This window comes from Callospermophilus lateralis, chromosome 6 (genome assembly GCF_048772815.1).
Source record: "Callospermophilus lateralis isolate mCalLat2 chromosome 6, mCalLat2.hap1, whole genome shotgun sequence".
In the NCBI taxonomy this organism is placed as follows: domain Eukaryota; kingdom Metazoa; phylum Chordata; class Mammalia; order Rodentia; family Sciuridae; genus Callospermophilus; species Callospermophilus lateralis.
The window spans coordinates 99,417,946-99,435,440 of NC_135310.1; the positions used below are offsets into that span (position 1 = coordinate 99,417,946).

The 17,495-nt window shown below is 38.6% G+C and overlaps 1 protein-coding gene across 12 annotated transcripts in view; it reads left to right on the plus strand.

The window, feature by feature from the left end:
- Dst (dystonin) overlaps nucleotides 1-17,495 on the plus strand; it is a 345,440-nt gene that overhangs the window by 201,775 nt on the left and 126,170 nt on the right. For 11 of the 12 annotated variants that reach the window (XM_076858540.2, XM_076858545.2, XM_076858542.2 and 8 more), the window contains 4 exons: nucleotides 7,218-7,346; nucleotides 9,615-9,703; nucleotides 10,804-10,933; nucleotides 11,992-17,472. In XM_076858540.2, the coding sequence (XP_076714655.2) occupies nucleotides 7,218-7,346; nucleotides 9,615-9,703; nucleotides 10,804-10,933; nucleotides 11,992-17,472 (5,829 nt within the window). Of the gene's footprint in view, nucleotides 1-920; nucleotides 3,657-4,196; nucleotides 6,931-7,217; nucleotides 7,347-9,614; nucleotides 9,704-10,803; nucleotides 10,934-11,991; nucleotides 17,473-17,495 lie in introns of those variants that run through there. The other variant, XM_076858550.2, reaches the window with a different exon arrangement.

A 17,495-nucleotide genomic window follows, 5' to 3' on the forward strand; every position in this document is an offset into this window, starting at 1 on the left:
ATTTTATTTAATAAATTGGAGCTGAACCTCTTAGTATATTTTTAAGAGTATTGATGTTTAACAATTTTTTTTTTTAATTACTGGGTACCTAAAGGTACTTGTCAAGGTGGATTCATATGAGGCTGTTATTAACAAAACCATCCAAATCTGTGAGTATATGAAACACATCTTTAAAGTTATCAGGGACAAGAGCTGCCTTTGCATTAACAATTCCAATTTCTATAGTTGTCATCACAGGCAAGTATAATCACATAAGGAATTTAGGGATAAAGTTTTTATGTAACTTTCTTTCTTCCTCATGTTAAGTATTATTTCTGAATTTGGCTTTCTGTTCTCAACTTGTGTGTTTTGTTTCTTTAACCATGAAACATGGGAAAGTAAATATCATTTGAAGTTCCCACTGGGCTAGCTACTGAAAACTAAATTCTTTAATGTTATTTGGTTCCTATATGATGTATGTTTTTTCTGACTCCTAGGACTAAGTTGTGTGCAAGAATTAAAAGGACACCATTGAGAGAGTTTTAGTTCCTACTTTGTCACTTATCTATTGTGTGAGTTTGCAAAGTTATTTAACCTCGTATTTCCCCTTCATTTGTTTAAAAAAAAAAGGTCATGCTAGATGTTTTTTAAGGTCCTTTCTTGGTATAAATCCCTGAGCTACCTAATTTTTAAAGTGAAGTTATTCCTGTGGGACAAAAAAAAGATTCTCCAGGACACCCATCCTGGAGGATTTTGTGTCCACTCCTGCTGACCTCTGATGCTTCCTCTCTGAAGAAGGTGGTGCTGTGGTGGCGGTGATGCTGCTTGTGCCATGTTTGGGTTCTCTTGGTTTTGTAAGTACTTTTAGGCACGTTGCTCTACGTGTCATGAAGTAAATTTGAATAGAACAGCTGTGACACTTTAAAAAATGTGTCTTATAGATGAAAAGGTGCAAGGAGACTTCTGAACATGGGGCATACTCAGATCTGCTTCAGCGTCAGAAGGCAACAATGATGGAGAATAGCAAGCTCACAGGAAAGATTGGTGAACTGGAAAAAATGGTAGCAGAACTACAGAAGCAAAAGTCCCGAGTGGAGGAAGAACTTCCAAAGGTCAAGGAGGCTGCAGAAAATGAGTTGAAAAAGCAGCAGAGAAATGTAGAAGACATAGCCTTGCAGAAGATACGGGCTGAAAGTGAAGCCAAGCAGTACCGCCGGGAATTGGAGACCATTGTGAGGGAAAAGGAAGCCGCACAGCGGGAACTGGAGCGGGTGAGGCAGCTCACCTTAGAGGCAGAGGCCAAAAGAGCAGCTGTGGAAGAAAACCTCCTAAATTTTCGGAATCAGTTAGAGGAGAACACATTTACAAGAAGAACCCTGGAGGATCATCTGAAAAGGAAAGACTTGAGTCTTAATGATTTGGAGCAGCAAAAAAATAAATTGATGGAAGAATTAAGAAGGAAGAAAGACAGCGAGGAAGAACTCTTGAGGCTGGTAAAGCAGATGGAAAAAGACCTTGCATTTCAAAAACAGGTAGCAGAGAAACAGTTGAAGGAAAAGCAAAAAATCGAATTGGAAGCCAGAAGAAAAATAACTGAAATTCAGTATTCATGTAGAGAAAATTCTTTGCCAGCTTATGCGATCACACAGGCTACATCATGCAGGGCAGGAGTGGGTATTCAGAAAGAGAGTGACAAACAGAAAGCTGAGGAACTCAGACAGCAGGTAGATGAACTAACCATCGCCAACAGAAAGGCTGAGAAAGACATGCGGGAGCTGAAGTATGAGCTTAACGCCCTCCAGCTTGAAAAAACCTCATCTGAGGAAAAGGCTCGCTTGCTGAAAGATAAACTGGATGAAACAAATAACACACTACAGTGCCTTAAGCTAGAGCTGGAGAGGAAGGACCAGGTAGAGGAAGGGTATTCTCAGCAACTCAGAGAACTTAGTAGGCAGTTGAACCAAACCACAGGTAAGGCTGAAGAAGTCATGCAAGAAGCCAATGATCTCAAGAAAATAAAGCACAGTTATCAATTAGAATTAGAATCTCTCCATCATGAAAAAGGGAAACTACAAAGAGAAGTAGACAGAATTACCAGGGCGCACACGTTAGCAGAGAGGAATATTCAGCATTTGAATTCCCAGGTTCATTCTTTCCAGGATGAGAAGGAATTGTCAAATGAAAGAGGACGCCTCTGCCAGAGAAGATCAGATCATCTAAAAGAACAGTTTGAGAAAAGCCATGAGCAGTTGCTTCAGAATATTAAAGCTGAGAAAGAAAATAATGATAAGATCCAAAAGCTCAACAAAGAATTGGAAAAGAGTAATGAATGTGCAGAAATGCTAAAACAAAAAGTCAATGAGCTTACTAGGCAGAATAATGAAACCAAATTAATGATGCAGAGAATTCAGGCAGAATCAAAGAATATAGTTTTAGAGAAACAAGCTATCCAGCAAAGATGTGAAGCACTGAAAATTCAGGCAGATGGTTTTAAAGATCAGTTACGAAACACAAATGAGCACTTGCATAAACAGACAAAAACAGAACAGGATTTCCAGAGAAAAATCAAAAGCCTAGAAGAAGACCTAGCCAAGAGTCAAAACTTAGTAAGTGAATTCAAGCAAAAGTGTGACCAACAGAACATTATCATCCAGAACACTGAGAAAGAGGTTAGAAATCTGAACGCTGAGCTGAATGCTTCCAAAGAGGAAAAGCGGAGGGGGGAACAGAAAGTTCAGTTTCAACAGGCTCAAGTGCAAGAGTTAAATAATAGGTTGAAAAAGGTACAAGATGAGCTGCACTTAAAGACCATAGAAGAGCAGATGACCCACAGAAAGATGGTTCTGTTTCAGGAAGAGTCTGATAAATTCAAACGTTCAGCAGAGGAGTTTCGGAAAAAGATGGAAAAATTAATGGAGTCCAAGGTCATTACTGAAAATGATATTTCAGGCATTAAGCTTGACTTTGCAACTCTTCAACGGGAAAATTGCAGAGCTCAAGAGAACGCCAAGCTTTGTGAAACGAATATTAAAGAGCTTGAAAGGCAGCTCCAGCGGTACCGTGAGCAAATGCAGCAAGGGCAGCACATGGAAGCAAACCACTACCAAAAATGTCGGAAACTTGAGGATGAGCTGATGACCCAGAAACGTGAAGTTGAAAACCTGAAGCAAAAAATGGATCAGCAGATAAAGGAGCATGAACACCAGTTAGTTTTGCTCCAGTGTGAAATCCAGAAAAAGAACGCAGCCAACAACTGCACCTTCTCGCCAGAATTTGAGATGACAATGAAGGAGTGTCAACACTCTCCAGAGTTCCCCTCTAGGACCACTGGGCACCTTCACTCAACAGCCAGACCGCCTCTGTCGAGATGGACTCAAGAACCACAGCAGGTAGAAGAGAAATGGCAGCATCGGGTTGTTGAGCAAATGCCCAAAGAAGTCCAGTTCCGGCCTCCAGGGGCTCCAATCGAGAGAGAGAAAAGCCAGCAGTGTTATTCTGAGTATTTTTCTCAAACAAGCACTGAATTACAGATAACTTTTGATGAGAAAAACCCTATTACAAGGCTATCAGAAATAGAGAAGATAAGAGATCAAGCCCTGCACAGTTGCCGAGCACCTGCCAGGTGTCAGGATGGCAAATGTGAAATGGAGTTGGTGAAGCTCTTGACACCCTTAGAGGTATACTCTGTGTTCTGAGACCTTATCAGCTACCTAGTGTCAAGTTTCTTCTATTTCTTTTCTCTCCTAGACTAAGTTTTTTAGCAATTTTGAATGTGTTTGGCTTTGTATTTCTGAGAGGCAAGTAATGCTGTAATTTTTCTAGTGATTTACCTGAATCTAGTAAGTTAGATTCTTTAATTTGCAAATGTTTGACATTAAGCACACAGATATAATGGATATACTGTTATGTCTGTGGGAATGTATTTCAAAAAATGTGACTATAAAAACAAGCCAGAAGAACCAGGCTGTTAACGTTAACCTTGGCCATATTCTGTGGTCACATTTTATCTCAGTGCAACATGCCTTTTTACTATCATTAGTTGTCATCTAAAGTAAACTTCAGGCTCTTAAAATAATATTACTTATTTCTGAAACCTCCCCCCTTATTTTGAAATTTTTTTCCTTCACTTATCTTTGTAATTATATTTTGATTGAGAATGGGTAAGTAACATCAAGTTCTTTAGGTGACTTTTAACATTTTAAAAATTCCTGTTGCAGATAGCTAAGGACAAGCAGTATGCTGTGCATACAGAAGTCACAACATTAAAACAAGAACAGAACTCAGCTCCCAGTGCTAAAGAATGGATGCTGGAAGGATGCAGAGGGTCAGATGGACTCAAGAGAGATTTCCTGCAGAAAGGCTTAGAATCAGAGACTTCCCAGAATGTCAGTAGTGACCTGGCCTGTTCAGTTAGGGATGATGAATTTAAATTCCAAGGTCTCAGGGATATTGTGACTGCCAGGCAGTTGGTTGAAGCTAAGCTTCTGGACATGAGAACAGTTGAACAGCTCCGACTTGGTCTGAAGACTGTTGAAGAAGTTCAGAAAACTCTTAGCAAGTTTTTGACGAAAGCTAACTCAATTGCAGGCCTTTATTTAGAATCTACAAAAGAAAAGATTTCATTTGCCTCAGCAGCCAAGAAAATCATAATAGACAAAATGATGGCGTTAGCCTTTTTAGAAGCTCAGGCTGCAACAGGTTTTATCATTGATCCCATTTCAGGTCAGACATATTCTGTTGAAGATGCTGTGCTCAAAGGGGTTGTTGATCCTGAATTCAGAATTAGGCTCCTTGAGGCAGAGAAGGCAGTCCTTGGATACCCATACTCTTCTAAGACATTGTCAGTGTTTCAAGCTATGGAAAATAGAATCCTTGACAGACAAAAAGGTAAACATATCTTAGAGGCCCAGATTGCCAGTGGGGGTGTCATCGACCCCGTGAGAGGCATTCGTGTTCCTCCAGAAATTGCTCTGCAGCTGGGACTATTAAATAATGCCATCTTACAATTTTTACATGAGCCATCCAGCAACACAAGGGTTTTTCCTAATCCCAATAACAAGCAAGCTCTGTATTACTCAGAATTACTGCGAATGTGTGTGTTCGATGTCGATTGCCAGTGTTTTCTGTTGCCATTTGGGGAGAGGGACATTTCCAATCTCAATGTAGAGAAAACTCACAAAATTTCTGTGATAGATGTTAAAACAGGAGCAGAACTGACTGCATATGAAGCTTTCCAGAGAAATCTGATTGACAAAAGTGTTTATCTTGAACTGTCAGGACAGCAGTATCAGTGGAAGGAAGCCACGTTTTTTGAGTCCTATGGGCATCCTTCACAAATGCTGATTGACACTAAAACAGGATTACAGTTCAATATCAGTGAGGCTATAGAGCAGGGAACAATTGACAAAGCCTTGCTCAAAAAATATCAGGAAGGCCTCATTACACTTACAGAGCTTGCTGATTCTTTGTTGAGCCGGTTAGTTCCCAAGAAGGATATGCATAGTCCCATTGCAGGCTATTGGCTGACTGCTAGTGGGGAAAGGATCTCTTTACTAAAGGCCTCCAGGAGAAATTTGGTTGATCGGACCACTGCCCTCCGATGCCTTGAAGCCCAGGTCAGCACAGGCGGGATAATTGATCCCCTAACTGGCAAAAAGTACAGGGTGGCCGAAGCTTTGCATAGAGGCCTAGTGGATGAGGGCTTTGCCCAGCAGCTAAGACAGTGTGAGTTAGTTATCACGGGGATTAGCCATCCCGTCACCAACAAAGCAATGTCAGTGGCAGAAGCTGTGAATGCAAATATCATAAGTAAGGAAATGGGAATCCGATGTCTGGAATTTCAGTACTTGACAGGGGGCTTGATGGAGCCTCAGGTTCACTCTCGGTTGTCCATAGAAGAGGCTCTCCAAGTAGGTATCATAGATGTCCTCATTGCCACAAGACTCAAAGATCAAAAATCATATAACCGGAATATAATATGTCCCCGGACCAAAAGAAAGCTCAATTATAAAGAAGCCTTAGAAAAAGCTGATTTTGATTTCCACACAGGACTTAAACTCTTAGAAGTGTCTGAACCTTTGATGACAGGAATTTCCAGCCTCTATTACTCTTCCTAATAGGATAGGACATGTTATGTAAAAATGTGGATGTGTAACCGATGTGATTCTGCAATCTTTGTAATGTTTTGAATAACCAATAAAAAAAATAAAATTAAAAAAAAAAAAAACAACTTTACGCAAGGGGCAATGCTGGTGGACTTGTACCACCTATTTACAGCATGGTATTGACTACATATGCTGTCTAGGAACTGTGAAACTGACCACTGCTTATTTCTTGAAGGCCAGAAATAGTTTACTACTTAGACAATAATTTTTCAATTGAACATAACCAAAGATTTAGTGCCCTTAAAATGGTTCAATTTAGCTTGAGAATAGCTTTTTGAATCTTACCCACACTAAAATAAATGCATTTTACCTAGAATATGGGGTACATGTGATGCATTTACCATGTTCACAGCAGCATTTCTTCACACTGGTCTGGTGTTCACATTCCCATTTACTAACTGACACATTGCATTCCCTGAAAGCACTTGACAAAGCACCACAGAATCTTAAGAGATGGAAATTCATTTCCTCCCCCATTGAGGCTGCAGTGTGTAAGACTGCTTTGGAAAAAGAAAAAAAAAATTGTGTTTTCTTGCTTGTAGTAACCTTTCCATATTAAGACATTCCCCATCATCTCTCATTCCTAGTTGAGATTTTGGAATTAAAAGCTAACATTATGAATGTATTGTCAGAGGAGTGGGAAGGATTTTCCTCATTCTGTGTATTTCTCATCTTTCATCTTTGTATAGATTCTTAATCCTTTCAGCTTTCCATTGTTGGATACCTTTCTGTTAAGGAGATCGAGATTGTAATGCTAATGCAAAGGCAGCAAAGCAAAAATCTTCTAGTGCCTCATGAAATAAAGCTTTTTGTTTGTTTGTTTGTTTTTGTATTGATGTAGCAGCTGGGAGGATAGACCAATGATTAAAAAATGTTTGTCACAGCTTTCTTTGCTACTGTAAACATTTTGGAAGTACATCTGCTATGCAATATAGTTAAGTGAATGAATAAAATGAGAAACCTGTGTGTGATGAGCAAATGTTTTTACATTCTTGATTTTGGTGTATAGGTTAGTTTAATAGGGCAGTCATTTACTGGAATGTAATTTTTTTTTTAACCACTCACATCTGTCAGAAGTCACTGGAAGAAGAAAAGAAAGAGCATGTCGAAAAAGCCAAAGAATTACAGAAATGGGTATCAAATATCAACAAGACATTGAGAGATGGAGAGAAGGCTGGAAAATCTCCCTTCTCTAAGCAAAAGGTATTCACAGAGGTCCTGGCTTGAAAATAATTGTGGGTAGAACTTACTGAGCTGATGATGTAGCCCATCTTGCACAGTATCTAATTCTTCACCTTACCGACCCCCAGTTTTTATAGGAAAGCAATCATAAGAACAGAGAGGTTAGATAACTGCCCAAGGAATCACAGTTAGAATGTGGCAGAAGGTGATGTCTGATTTGAAAGCCTGAACTATATATTGACTTGGCTATTAGTAAACTAGGTTTTGCTGTTAGTAAAATAGGTTGCCCTGCTCTTCCTAATGTTTAGATCTGCTTCCCAAGAACTGCAGTGAGAACGGTTGAAGAGCAGAGTTGTCCTGTTTTGTGTCCAGAGTGATCAATACACTCCATACCATAAAGATACGCAGTTGCAGTCTCGTTCTTCCAGACATAAACATAATAAGTTCAAGAACAGTGAAAATATGAAGTAGGATATTAACATTTTTGAGTAGTAACCTTAGTTGTGCTTTTCTGGGTCATTTCTATTTCATAAGGAAGTATCCACAGTCCACCTCTGGAAACTTTAGCTTCTTTCTTTTAACCAAGTGAATTCTTTGGGTGCGTGAGCTATCTTCTGAACCCCCATTACTTGGCATTATTTGGGTGGCTGCAGCTGTGAGATGCCAGTACTCCATGATGCCTCTTGAACTATACCACCTGAAGTCCTTAGGACATTGGTAATTAAGGAGCAGATTCTAGTGGTGTTGCTACCCATGGTGGGAATTGCTGCTATATTTTCAAAAAGTAAATTTCCACCAAGATAAGTGGAAAAAAAAATTTTTTTGAGTAATACTTTTGTCATCATTGACCTCCTATGCCTATCTGACATTTTGAAATATCCAGGACTATCATTTAACCTTGATATGTAGTATATCACCCAACTCTGCCACAGTACTCACTTGTAATCATTGAAACAGACACTGTTGATATTATTATAATGAAAGACATCAGTGTCTTGTTTAATTTTGCCCATGATGTAAGGGCAGGAATACCTTATCTGGGATTCACTCTTAGGGAAGTTCATTGACTCAAGTTCACTTGAAATATCATTGAGTTGAAATAAAGCTGTTTTAGCTCAGTCTTGCATGGTATGTATTATGTAGCATGGAAGAGATGAGATATTGAGAAGCATTTACATTTGGTGTTTTAAACCAAGAGTTTCAGGATAATTTAATGTAAATATTTATCATATTTCCCCTTTTTCTCTCTTCTCAAAATTAGGAAGATAATGAAAATAGGCACATAAGCCTTAGCAAAAGATTCCTCAGCAGAATAGGGTTCTTTACAAAAACATGAATCGTTTTAACATTCTGTAGTTTCAGATTCTCCAAAACATTACTAAGTCAGTTCTAGTGTACATAAGAGAGACACATACATTTTAATGTAGATCACAGCCTTATTTATAACTCTCTAAGAACACTTGATGGTCTTTTCATTAAAGGAAATTTAAGTAATTTGATGTATGTGGTAAGTGAGTCTTCCAGAATTCCATATGGCCTCATGATTATTTATAACCATGAAAAATCGACTCTAATAGGATACACAGGGTCGAAGGTGAATATATCTTTCATGGGCCTATCATTTCTTCACATTTTTACTCATTTAAAAGTAAAACATATTCCAGTTTCTGGTATATATTCAAAAGTGATATACTGAGGGATTAGGAGTTAGTGTTCCAACTTCTTGCTTTTTGCCAAACAGATCGATTTTGCTTCCCTGACTGCCACAGGTGGCTTTTAATAAGAGAGGGCCTTTGCATCAAAAATCATTTAATCTTGATCTGCAGACATACTGAGTAAATACTTTTACCGTATCTTTTTTCAAAGGGAACCTTGTATTTAGGAGGTTGGGGGAAGAAACTCTGGAGGTGGTGTTCCACATTTGCAGATCTTTCTGAGAACCATGATGTATGAGAATAACATTGGGCCAATGAACCTCTGACCACCTGCTTCAGTGTGATGGCCACCTTTATTCATCTCTGGGCTAGACAGATGCAGGAAATATGTTACCTCTTGAAAATGATGGCACTGAGGATAGAGAAAAGCACTTTCCTTAATTAAGCATTCTAAATAAAGTACTCTTCTTACCTAGGCCTACAGATGCTTAGAAACTGATTTGTTATGGACTTGGATCACCCAGAATGTAGATCCGTCACTTGATCTTAATTGAAACTTGATTAGTTTTTTTAACATTACTATTGTGTGGTCTTTTAGAGGGGTGTGTTTGAATATGCCTTCTTTGCCTTACAGATTTCCAGTGAGGAAATATCAGCCAAGAAAGAACAGCTATCTGAAGCACTTCAAACCATGCAGCTCTTTCTGGCTAAACATGGAGACAAGTATGTTGCTTTTCATTAGCACTTTTATTCAGAGGAGGGACATGATCTTTAAAATGTTCAGCAAAATAAGCCAGGCACAGTCATTCACACCTGTAATTCCAGTTTCTTGTGTTGCTGAGGCAGGGGGATTGCAAGTTTAAGTCAACCTTGGCAATTTAGTAAAACCCTGTCTGAAAATAAAAAATAAAAGGGGCTGGGGATGTAGCTCAATGGCAAAGCATCCCTGGGTTCAATTCACAATAGCTAAATCAATCAAACAAATGTTGAACAAAAAAGAAGTTGGTAAGTTTTAATCGTTATTTTAAAAATGGAATTCAAATGAATTAAGAGTTTACTTCATATCACAGAGTATAAAATTAGCAATATAGTTCATTGTTACTTCTATCTTTACCACAGCTCAGAAATTTACCTGTTATTCCCATATATTATTGATAAGAAAATAGGCCAGAGAGGCTAATGGTTAGTAGCTAGTTGGTAATAGAGCTGAAACTCCAAATCAAGTCTTAGTTCTAGGTAGCATTTTCTGAGACCACCTTTTGGAAAACATGTGTTGGTATGTTTTTTGTTTCCTTTTCTATTTTCATGTTTTGGTCCTGCATTTTGCCACAAGGTACTTCATATATTTCGACTAATCACTCAGGAAAGGAATCCACACTTGTCTTAAAGCCCTTTTAGACACCCTCTTTAAGATTATTTCAGAAGGACTTCATATTGCATCTTAGAGAATCAAGTTAATGTCCTTGTAAATTCCCTGTTTATTTATTCTTCAGTTTAAGCAAGTTTCATCTTGAGAAATGGCACCATACTGTCCCCTTTCCTTGTTGGAGCTAAGAACAGTATGTTTCCTTTCTCAGTTATTCTGGAAGTTTATATATTGGGGACATGCTGAAACATCAGTTCACACACTTTCCTTCAATGCCTTTCTCAAGTAAGGGGAGACCCTTAGATGTTTTTACCATCCTAAATTTCACGTGCAGTTGGACCAAGGGCTGAGAAATGTGTATGTGGGGCTATGTTTTAAGACATGTGACAATGATATTGAACTTAGTACATAATTTTTATGCTTGAAAGTTAGCATTACTCTTTTCTTTCTATTTTAGAATGACAGAAGAAGAAAGAAATGAATTGGAAAAACAAGTCAAAACTCTTCAAGAAGGTTATAATTTACTATTCAGTGGATCTCTGAAACAAGAATCACAAACCTCAGGCGATACAAAGGTAGAGGAGAAGGTAATACTTATTAACCATGTGGCTGTGTCAGGAAGCCTATTTTAATTGCATGACTGTGGAAATAGATGTCAATAATAAATGCATTTGTATGTGGGTAAACTATTATATTTATTTATGTGTTTGGAGATTTTGGCATTATTAAATACAGTCTTACTCATGCTGATCATCAGTTTCCATGACATCTTAATCTCTGCCTTGCATGATGAAAGAAAAGACTCATTCATTTTTCTAACTCTTCTCTTTAAAATTCATTCTTCTATTGCCATATTAGGTATTTTATTATAAAATGTGATGTTAAGGAAGATCCTGTGGGTCATCTCTAAAGGGCTTTGGAGTTTGATTATCAGAGATACCCAGGAGAGTTATTTGAATAATTTAAGGTCATACATTACTGTGAGGATGCTCTAGCACCTTCATAAAAATCTAGCAGGAATTGCTTAATATTTGGCTGGTTCTTAATTTTTTAAACTTGACTGTTAGCATGCCCAATATTTAATATTCAAAAAAGTTATTTTTATATTTAATTCTGTTACTCCTGGACACAACTTTCCACATAATTTGTCACATTTTGGGGAGTATGTAACAATTTTTATGGTTCCTTAGTTTTTTACTGTCTTTGAAGAAACCTGTATGCTGTAAACATGAATAGCATGGGGTTTGATGCTCTTTCATATCACTAGACTCTAATCTCACCCAAATGCAGAAAGCATGATTGGCCTTCTAGGTACGTGTTCTATTTTCTCTCTGTCACCATCTACTCTGTTGTGTCCTCACTAACCTTGTTAATGTACACAATCTCAAGTTTTCAATTCACAGATGCATGTTGTTTTTAAAGCTTTTATCACATCCTGTGCTGTTGAATAGATCACTGACATAGATCACTTGTGCATTTGAGCTGCCTAACATTCACAGAATTGCTGCGCCTTGGTAAGTAGAGGATATTTTGACGAAGTGCATTATTTAAAAACAAAAACAAAAACAAAAAAACTAAATTGCATGAAACTCTCCCTGCTATTATATAACAGACTGACCTGTGATTTTTTTACTTTACCTTTCAGCTGGATAAAGTGATTGCAGGCACTGTTGATCAGACAACTGGAGAAGTCCTTTCAGTCTTTCAGGCAGTTTTAAGAGGCCTCATTGACTATGACACAGGAGTCAGGTTGCTTGAGACACAGCTGATGATTTCTGGTCTAATTTCACCAGAGTTGAAAAAGTGCTTTGACCTCCAAGATGCCGAAAGACAAGGCCTTATTGATGAACAAATTTTGTGCCAACTCAAAGAGTTAAATAAAGCTAAGGAGATGATTTCTGCTGTGCCATCTACCACAATTCCTGTGCTGGATGCTCTTGCTCAAGGCGTGATATCAGAATCCATGGCTGTCAAAGTTCTTGAGATACTACTTTCCACAGGCTTTCTGGTTGTTCCAGCTACGGGAGAACAGTTGACCCTACACAAAGCATTCCAGCAGAACATGGTTTCCTCAACATTATTTTCTAAAGTTCTAGAAAGGCAAAATATGTGCAAGGACCTAATTGACCCCTGCACCTCTGAGAAGGTGTCTTTAGTAGATATGGTACAAAGAAGTGTTTTACAGCAAAGTACTGGGATGTGGTTTCTACCTGTGAGACCACAAGAAGGGGGCAGAATAACGTTAAAATGTGGAAGAAGCCTAAGCATTTTAAGAGCTGCTCATGAGGGTCTCATAGACCGTGAGACCATGTTTAGGTTATTGGGTGCTCAGCTTCTGTCTGGTGGTCTAGTCAATTGTAACTCTGGTCAAAAACTGACTGTTGAAGAAGCCATGGCAGAAGGGGTGCTTGACAGAGACACTGCCCACAGTATTCTCACCTATCAGGTTCAAACAGGTGGAATCATCCACTCTAATCCCGCTAAACGCTTAACAGTAGATGAGGCAGTCCAGTGTGATCTGATAACTTCCAGCAGTGCTCTCTTGGTTCTAGAGGCTCAGCGAGGCTATGTTGGACTCATTTGGCCCCATTCTGGTGAAATATTCCCTACATCTTCCTCCTTGCAGCAAGAGTTGATTACAAATGAGTTGGCCTACAAAATACTGAATGGCAGGCAGAAAATAGCTGCTCTTTATATTCCAGAAAGTTCTCAAGTCATTGGTTTGGATGTTGCCAAGCAGCTAGGAATCATAGATAATAAAACAGTATCAGTTTTAAAGAATATAACACTGCCAGATAAAATGCCTGATTTAGGAGATTTAGAGACATGTAAAAATGCCAGAAGATGGCTCTCTTTCTGTAAATTCCAGCCATCTACAGTTCATGATTACAGGCAAGAAGAGGATGTTTTTGATGGAGAAGAGCCAGTGAAAACTCAGAACTCAGAACAAACTAAAAAATTATTCTTATCTTACTTGATGGTAAATAGTTATATGGATGCCAACACAGGGCAGAGGCTTTTGCTGTATGATGGAGACTTGGATGAGGCAGTTGGTATGCTACTAGAAGGTTGCAGGGCAGAATTTGAGGAGGACATACCCACAAGAGAAAGTCCTGATGTCTTAAGCTTCCCTGGTGTAGTTCTTAATAATGTTCCAAGAAAAGAAAAGGATGAATGTGCAACTTCACCAGCTGGTTTTTATAAATGTCATTACATTGAACCTGAACATGAAGAGAATCCTGAAAATAGAAAGTGTGCCATAGATGAAGAGTTTCATGAAATGGGAAATAATGTTACCACTAGTGCATCTTACCAATCTGACAACCTGGCAAGTACAATAACAATTGATAATAAAGATAACAGTTCATCCAGTGTATGTGTTCCCAATCCCTTATCGTATTTGTCACAAACTGAACTTGGAAAAGCTAGCATGCTTAGACATGGCTCTGAAAACATACTTAGTAAATGTGAAAGTCAAAGTCAACTTGCAACAAATGATCATGCAGATGAAAACAGCTGTTCTAAAAACATTCAAAACTTTGCAAGTGATTTGATAACAAATCCTATCATGACATTAAAAACTAGTAGACTCGGTGATTTGAATGAAATGGAGAATGAGGATAATATCAGCCAGGATGCATCTATCTTTGACTATTCCCCCAGGCTAAGTGCCTTATTAAGCCATGATAAATTGAGGCACAGTCAGGGAGATGTAAATAATGGACACACCCCAGAGAGCAATGGCAATAAATATGAAGCCTCTTCATTGTCATTTAATGACCAAAGCATGTTATCAGATCAAAGAATGGGAGAAAAATTTCAAGACCAGTTTCTGGGAATTGCAGCTATTAATATCAGTTTACAGGAAGAGCACTCTGAACAAAAATCTTTAAATATTGACGGTAGTACCTCTCAAGTACAATATCAAAATGATAAATATGTGTCACATACTTCTGGGGAGAATGAAAAATTTCCTGGTTCTTCTCAGCCAAAAGCTGAAGAGGAGCAAAAGGAGTGTGAAGTGGAAGAGGACTCCTGTGCCATGTCTCCAGGGAGTGGTCCTGATAGTGCCAGCCCACCTCACATACCTAGTAAACTGTGGCATGAAGAAATTGCCAGTGCTGGTGACTATGAAACATCACTGCTGGATGATCAGCAGAGTGACACAGGAACAGACACTGATAGTGATGATGACTTTTATGACACTCCTTTGTTTGAAGATGATGACCATGATTCTCTGCTTCTTGAAGATGATGACCATGATTGTCTGCAGCCCGAGGACTATGATACACTACAAGAGGAAACTGATGGGACAGCGCCTCCTGGTGAAGTTTTTTATGATGTTCCAAAAGAGAATGAAGATTTTGTGGTTGCCCAGGAGGAACTAGTTGGTAGCTTAAATTTGAGGGGCAGAGCACAATGTCTGCAGGATTATCTTGTAGGTATTGAGAAAGCTGAATTTGATTCTGGTGACAGAAAGCATTTAAGATCTGCTGACTTAGATGTGAGTGTATCAGAAAGGGGACCCACAAATGACCTTGAAGGTGACGAGTGCGACTCATTGACTGATAATGAAACTGTGGGAAAGGAAGAGAGCTTTGGTGCTTCATTAAAATTTGATGACACTGGCAGTTGGAGAGGAAGAAAACAAGAGGTTGTAACTGGACAAGAATTTGAATCTGATACTGATAATTTAGATTCTGTGCAAAGTGAAGAAAGTTATGGGGATTTTGTACGTGACAGTAATGATCAGGATGATGACGATGATGATGACAACCTTGGTAATGATGATCTTGGTGAGGAGGAAGGGGGCGAAGTGGAAGATGAGAATGGAAGACCAATGTGCCAAGATAAGGCTAAAGATCGCCAGTTTTGTCCCACCGCTGGAAAGGAAAGCAGTGACGAAAATCAAAATATTTGTAAAATGATTCTCTTGGATGAAATGTATAATTGTAATTCTTTAGAAAAACAACAAAGTGTAAGTGTAGAATCAGCTAGCGAGGGCAACATAGTTATTGACAGAGGCAGCCTTCCAGAACATAAAACTGAGGCTGTTGGAAAAAGCAAAGAAAATCTGTCGAGTCATGAGATGGCACTTAAAGATTTATTGCTGCCTGTCACTGAATATACTGAATCAGAAAAAGCCTTAGGCCCTGAAGGTGTTTCACAAAATAACATCAGTTCACTTTTTGAATTCGAGAGCAGGCCAGTGAACACAAAGGTCAAATTGATTCAAGGGCCAGAATCTGCAGACTTTGTGAAAGGCAGAGATCAATATCTTGAGACTGCAACATCTAAAGGTGAATCATGTTATGATAAAATCATTTGTTCTGAACCTGAGTTAACAGGAAAACCTGAGTTAACAGGAAAAGGCCAGGTGTCATCCGTAGTCTCTGTGATAGACAGAGATCACCAAGTAAATGGAAGAAGTTCAACTAAAGGGGAAAACAGCAAAAGCAGTATGCAAACAGAGGATGAGACTTCAGTTCAGAAAATGTGCTTAGAACAAGGAGAACTGCTTTTAGAAGGCCCAGAAGAAGAAAATAAATACCTCAAACGTTTACCTAATAAAAGAGAGAACCTCAAGCTAGACAAGACTCAGTTTCCATTGCCGTACATCACGAAAAATGAAGAACTTAATCAGAAAGGAAGCCTGAAAAAAGAAACTGTAACTTTTAAAGGTGAATCAAAGGAGGCACAAACAATGATTAGTAAAAGTCCAGTTCAATTTGAGAATCTTGAAGAAATATTTGACACATCAGTTTCCAGAGTGGACAGTGATGACATTTCTTCACATATGACCTTGTCTGAAGGGAATACCAGCCTCAGGGAAGGTTCATTCATTGAGGGATCTGAGAAAAAGCTTGAGTTGTTTACTGCTTTAAAACATTGTGCTAAAAATATAAAAGCAGAAGATGTGCTGAAATCGAATGAAGATAACCCAAGCCATGTCTTAATAGCTGCTCCTCCCATGAAAGAAGATACGCGGGTAGAAGTTAATAATATGAAAGTGAAGTCAACACCCACCCAAGAAGACCAGCCTCTAAATGACACAGTTCAGCAAAATGATCTTTGTACTAAAGAAAGTATCTTGGAAGGAGCAACACAAATTCCTCAGTTCACACCAGAAAATAGCAATACCACCCTTTCGGTCCTACCTTTTAAAAATGTGGAAGACCTTGAAGAAAATAGCGATTTTGTAAAGTCAGAGCTCTATATGAATGGAATAAAAAATAATAACTCTAGTAACATTTTAGAAACTGACTACTACTCCTCAGAAATTAATGATAAGAAAGAAAGAGTTGAGAAACAGTCACCAAAAGAACAAGCCTCATCTCTAAGACCCCAAGAAAAGGAGGTTCAGATTCCTGATTTATCTCCAGTACTTGTGGAGGATATAAAGGATATCTTAAAAAGCGGTTTGAAAGAAGGCCATATGAATCCTCAAGAGGTGGGAGACCTTTCAACTTGTGCAGATGCTAAAATTTTGATTCAAAACTTAATTAAAAGGGTTAGTTCATCACAGTTGGTAAATGAAGCATCTAGTGTGCCCAGTGACTGTAAAAACGATGATAACTACGGAGTTTGCCCCATGGGTAACTCATCAGAACTGAAGGCAGAAAAGACAGATGATGCTTTCTGTTTTGCAAATCTGAAGTCTGAGCTTCTCCTTAATGTACTGAAGCAAAATCAACAGAACCAGAAAGTCACAGGAGTTTTGGAGTTGATGAGAGATTTAACTCAAATGGATTGTGACCTAGAGAAAAGAGAGATTTCGTCTAGAGTACTTCCACTGCAATTTGAACAGATTTTCTGCAAGCTGCTTTCTGATGGATATTCAGAAAAAGGAGAAGAGACGGGAATCGTGACTCCAAAAACAGGTACTGTTTGTGAGATAGTGGAAGAAAAGCCACACGTTCTTGATTATCTTAAACACAAAGAAGGAAATCTCTGTTCCCTTAACTTACAAACTACAAAAGAAATTGGACTGGAAAGTTCTGCTGGGTGTGCTTCAGCATTACCAAGAGACGGAAAGCTTGAGCAGCTCTATAGTGATTTCCCAAATCACTTGGAATGTATTTCTGGATCAAAAGAAATGACCTCTGGGGATAGCTCAGTGGAACAAGTAAGTCGATTTTTATGTTTTAT